At 41.6% G+C, this 5689-nt stretch overlaps 1 protein-coding gene across 1 annotated transcript; it reads left to right on the top strand.

Moving 5' to 3' along the window:
* Positions 1–749: 749 nt before the first annotated feature.
* LOC131953695 (heparan sulfate glucosamine 3-O-sulfotransferase 2) lies at positions 750–5485 on the top strand. Its single transcript, XM_059317005.1, has 3 exons — positions 750–916; positions 3303–3485; positions 4793–5485. The coding sequence occupies exons 1-3, from the start codon at positions 835–837 to the stop codon at positions 5473–5475; spliced, it is 948 nt and encodes a 315-aa protein (XP_059172988.1). The 5' UTR covers positions 750–834; the 3' UTR covers positions 5476–5485.
* The last annotated feature ends 204 nt before the right edge of the window (positions 5486–5689 follow it).

Genomic DNA, 5689 nt, shown 5'->3' with positions numbered 1-5689 from the left:
GCTGTATTGCTAAGTCTAAAGGTCCGCTGAAAACGTTTGGGTATTAGCGAATGTAATTTGTTTCAAGTGTTAGGGTTAAAGCTACATAGACATGTCTTTTGACCGAAAGGCATGGTCGGGTCCTCTTATGTTTTTATCAAGTCCTGATATGTTTTATCTTTTGTCTTATTGGGATGTGTTATATGTTGTCTTTTTTTGTCTTTTTGGGTTCCCTTATATCTTGTATCATCGAGTTCTGTGATATTTTGTTCTCATTAAGTCCTGTTACATTTTGTCTTATCGAGTCCTTTTATGTTTTGTCTTTTTTCTTATCAAGTTCTGTGATGTTTTGTTAACTTATTTCTAATTATGTCGTGCTCTGTTTTGTCTAATTATGTCGTGTTATGCTTTGTCTAGTTATGTCGTGTTATGTTTTGTCTAATTATGTCGTGTTTTGTTATGTTATGCCTTATTATGTCGTGTTGTGTTTTGTCTAATTATGTCGTGTTATGTTATGTTATGTCTAATTATGTCGTGTTATGTTTTGTCTAACTACTTCGTGTTATGTTATGTCTATTTATATCCTGTTATATTTTGTTTTGTCTAATTATGTCGTGTTATGTTATGTCTAATTTATGTCCAGTTATGTTTTGTTTTGTCTAATTATGTCGTATCGTGTTATGTTTGGTCTATTAACTCCTGTTATGTTTTTTGCCTACTTATGTCGTGTTATGTTTTTTGCCTACTTATGTCATGTTATGTTTCAGTCGATTGACCACGCCCAGACGTTCTTACGTCATCCCGTCCAATCAACGTCTGCTGACCGCATTCGCTGCGGTGTGCGCGCTTGTTGTCATGGTGACGTTTATCGAGACATCCAGGATGTTGATACCCAGGAGGATGTTGTCGAAAAGAGAGCTCCACTCTCTCACATCAGGTAGGGGAGGGGGTTCAACGGGTAGGGGGTTCAACATTCTGTCACATCAAGTAGGGGGTTCAACATTCTCTCACATCAGGTAGGGGGTTCAACATTCTCTCACATCAGGTAGGGGGTTCAACATTCTCTCACATCAGGTAGGGGGTTCAACATTCTCTCACATCAGGTAGGGGGTTCAACATTCTCTCACATCAGGTAGGGGGTTCAACATTCTCTCACATCAGGTAGGGGGTTCAACATTCTCTCACATCAGGTAGGGGGTTCAACGGGTAGGGGGTTCAACATTCACATCAGGTAGGGGGTTCAATAGGGAGGGGGTTCAACATTCCCTCACATCAGGTAGGGGGTTCAACGTTTTCTGACCTAGGCAAGGTGTTTAACAGGTAGGCCTACAAGTTAACCAGGTACAGGGTTTAACAGGTAGGGGATTGAACATTCCCACACATCAGGCAAGGGGTTCAACATTCCCATACATAAGGTAAGGGTTCATCATTCCCATATATAAGGTAATGGTTCATCATTCCCAAACATCAGGCAAGGGGTTCAACATTCCCATACATAAGGAAAGGGTTCAACATTCCCACACATGAGGTAAGGGGTTCAACATTCCCACAACCAGGTAAGGGTTCAACATTCCCACACAACAAGTAAGGGGTTCAACATTCCCACACATTAGGTAAGGGTTCAACATTCCCACACATCAGGTAAGGGTTAAACAATATCTCAACTAACCCAAGGGACTCAACGCCCATTTATTTAGTTTGTTACAAAGTTATGATTTTAATTAAAATGCAAACTGCCTTTTTCCAATAATCAAAACAGTAAATTAAAAAAAATCAGCTTTGATGGTCTTTAAGCCAGCGAAGCGAAATTTCAAATATTGATTAAAACATCGTCCATCTATGACCCTGTTAGCTTTATACGCTTTCGATTGTTGCAGCAGTGATTATTGAATTATTTCCCCTGAAAAATTGGGTTGTCCTAGATAACTACAGAGTCACGTGATATACTGATCAGACGTTAATGGCCGTTCATAAATGACGTCACGTGCATAGTGAGAGGGGTTTCACGTTTGTTGGTATATTAGTGTTATCGCGCGTGAGTTGGTGGGAGAAAAAAAGGTGGAGGGTTAAGTTCATTGTGACGCAATATCACGATATTTATTTTATTAAATGAATTTTTGTTTACTGAAAAAAAAATATAAAAAGGGTGGGGGTGGGGGGTTCGTCCATTAAAGAAGTCACGGTGTTACTGTTTACCCTCCCCTCTTGAGATATCGTGATAAAGAATTAAGATCCCCCTAATCAAACTTGAGGTCACTGTTCAGACTCTTTCGACTACCCCCTCCCCCACCCACCTTCACAAAAATAATATTCCATTTTTGGTGTTTTTTTTTTTGGAAAAAAAAAACGATGTTTATAAAAAATACGTAGGGTACTCTCCCTAAATATTGTTTTCGTGCTAAAGTTATTTTGCAGATAAATACCCCGCCCCTCCCTCTTCACCCAAAACTGAATCTCCATGTCACAGTTATTTTACTGTATGCGACCTTTTACAGTTTGCGGCCAATTACTGTATGGACAAATTACTGTATGCGACCAATTACTGTAAGCGACCAATTACAGTGTGCGACCAATTACCGTATGGACCAATTACAGTATGGACCAATCACAGTATGCGACCAATTACTGTATGGACCAATTACTGTATGCTACCAATCACAGTATGCGACCAATTACTGTATGCGACCAATTACTGTAAGCGACCAATTACAGTGTGCGACCAATTACCGTATGGACCAATTACAGTATGGACCAATTACAGTATGGACCAATTACTATATGGACCAATTACTGTAAGCGACCAATTACAGTGTGCGACCAATTACCGTATGGACCAATTACAGTATGGACCAATTACTGTATGCGACCAATTACTATATGGACCAATTACTGTATGCGACCAATTACTATATGGACCAATTACTGTATGCGACCAATTACTGTATGGACCAATTACTGTATGCGACCAATTACTATATGGACCAATTACTGTATGGAACAATTACTGTATGCTACCAATCACAGTATGCGACCAATTACTGTATGGACCAATTACTGTATGCTACCAATTACTGTATGCGACCAATTACTATATGGACCAATCACAGTATGCGACCAATTACTGTATGGACCAATTACTGTATGCTACCAATTACTGTATGCGACCAATTACTATATGGACCAATCACAGTATGCGACCAATTACTGTATGCTACCAATTACTGTATGGACCAATTACTGTATGGACCAATTACTGTATGCGACCAATTACAGTATGCGACCACTTACTGTATGCAACCAATTACTGAATGCGACTATTTCAGGTTTTTCTAACGACGTTCCGGTGGCGACATTTCAAAATGGCGACAGTCCACCGAGGCTCCACCCACACCTGCCCAAGGTCATGGTCGTGGGGTTCTCCCACTGTGGCGGGAACATCGTCATGTCTGCCCTGGCCGCGCACCCACACGTGGCCTTGAACTTCAAGCACCTGAAGTACTTCCACAGTAAGGAAAGGGCGGTACAGTGGCGTCTCTAGCTCGGGTGCGGTGTTTCTTTCGGACTTTTTTCTCCGGGGGTGGGGGGGGGGGGGTGGGCTTGAAACTTTCGGGAGGGGGGAGCGGATTAAATTTCCTGGGGGGGGGGGGGAGCGGACACAGGTTGAAGTAAGGGATGCCTGAAAGAAACACTGGTCGGGTGGCTACTGAGTGTGTCACCCCTCTTGAATAATTTTTTGCCTTTTTTGGTTTGGTGTCACCCCACTATCCCTTCCAAGAGGTGTCTCACAGAGTGACACCCAACACAGCGACGCCATTGCTCCAAAGTTACTTTATTATTTTAACTAGAAAATTTTTGTTTTTTATTACATTTTACGATTTAAAAAAAAATCATCGGTGTCACCCTCTAAATCGGGTCATCCGGTGCGGATCGCACCCCAGCCTTGTGTCGCTACTGTACACACATACGTTAAGTAGTAAACACGAACAACAGAGATGCATGCACATAAATATAACAATGGAGCTACATTTAAAAACAGTTCTTTGCACGTGCGTATAATTGGCGATAGGGAGGGAGAAGGGGGGGGGGTAGTAGATTAAATGTGTCAGATGTACAGAATAATTACCAGTAACGTAGCCAGTGCAATACGGCTGGAAGAGCAAAAATTGCTGAATGTGCACATTTTGGTATCTGAGGACTGATTTTTTCTATCGAAAGTATCACGGTGACTTCTGCGATTTAAAACGCCACTGCACTTTTTTTTTTCGAATAACTTTAGAATATAATACTAAAATATTTTAGGCCTATTTGTGTTTTTTCGTGCAGAATAACACATTATATCACTACATCATTCTGCTCTTACATATACTAAAGATTTCACATGGTTTTTAGATGAGGCGACAACAAATTATTACGGGGGGTGGGGAATTAACGACAGGGCTCTGTTTTATTTAACTGTAGGCATACATATTAACATAGATTATGTCTAGGCACCATAGTTAAAATGTGGGCACCAGGAACGGTAACTCATCTATTTTAACAAAAACAGCTCAGTTGATAGTTGTCTATCATGACTGAGTGGGACCAGAGAATTGCTACACGAGTTATCCCACCGCTGTTTACTAGGTGGTTATTCTAAATACCGAACCGTTAATCGCCGGGTTATACGAATGATGTTGTTTGCATATTAAAACATTATTGTGTTCAGTTTATAAACATAAAATTGTACCACATAAATAGTTCATTTTCAAAATTAACCGCAAATTAAATTAGAATTTTTTTTTTTTTATAAATTTGTAACATAAATTTGTTTCAGGCAACAGGTCATTACGATGGTATCTTTCCCAAATGCCGCCATCTTTAGATCACCACGTGACTATTGACGTAGGCTACTCATACGTCACCAACACGACTGTTTTGGAAAAACTGAAGGCTTTCAACGAATCCCTAAAAATCATCGTGTTTCTCTGCGACCCCATCTCTCGTCTGCTCGACAACCATACTCACTTTTTATACCGTCATCAAACGGAGGCGGCCTACCCAGGGAACATTCTTGACGAAAAAAATATCGTCGAGTCTTTAATCAAAGTTATAATAAACAAAGCGAATCAAACTCTCGATTACCTGACCTTGGCCCACTTTGGAAAATACCTTCAAAACATTTCAGAATTGTTTCGCATTTTTCCTCGAGATCAGGTTTTAATCATGGAGAAAAACCGTTTCTTTGAAAATCCCGACACCGAAATGACAAAACTGCACAAGTTTCTCGGGGTTAAAGTTCACTCGCGGTTTGAAAACCTGCGCTACGACAGGGCCAGCGAGACCTTCTGTTACAACCTGACCTTCTGGAGGAGCATGTGCATCAAAGGTCCCGTCAAAAACATCAGCCGGTTGATGGGGGTCAAGCACCAAGGTGTGCTCAAGGCCATGCAACACTTCTACGCTCCGCTGAACAAACAGCTTTACCTGTACCTGGGGGAAGAGTACAACTGGCACTGACAGGGGTGGAAAGTACCACTGACAGGGTGGACAGTACCACTGGCACTGACAGGGTGGACAGTACCACTGGCACTGACTGGGGTGGACACTACCACTGACAGGGTGGACACTACCACTGACAGAGTGGACACTACCACTGACAGGGTGGACAGTACCACTGACACTGACAGGGTGGACACTACCACTGACAGAGTGGACACTACCACTGACAGGG

Source organism: Physella acuta, unplaced genomic scaffold, assembly GCF_028476545.2.
Source record: "Physella acuta isolate Inbredline_101_S28 unplaced genomic scaffold, ASM2847654v3 ptg000939l, whole genome shotgun sequence".
Taxonomy (NCBI): Eukaryota; Metazoa; Mollusca; class Gastropoda; family Physidae; genus Physella; species Physella acuta.
The sequence above is the reverse complement of the archived record's forward strand: the minus strand, read 5'-3'. Positions and strand labels throughout refer to the sequence as shown.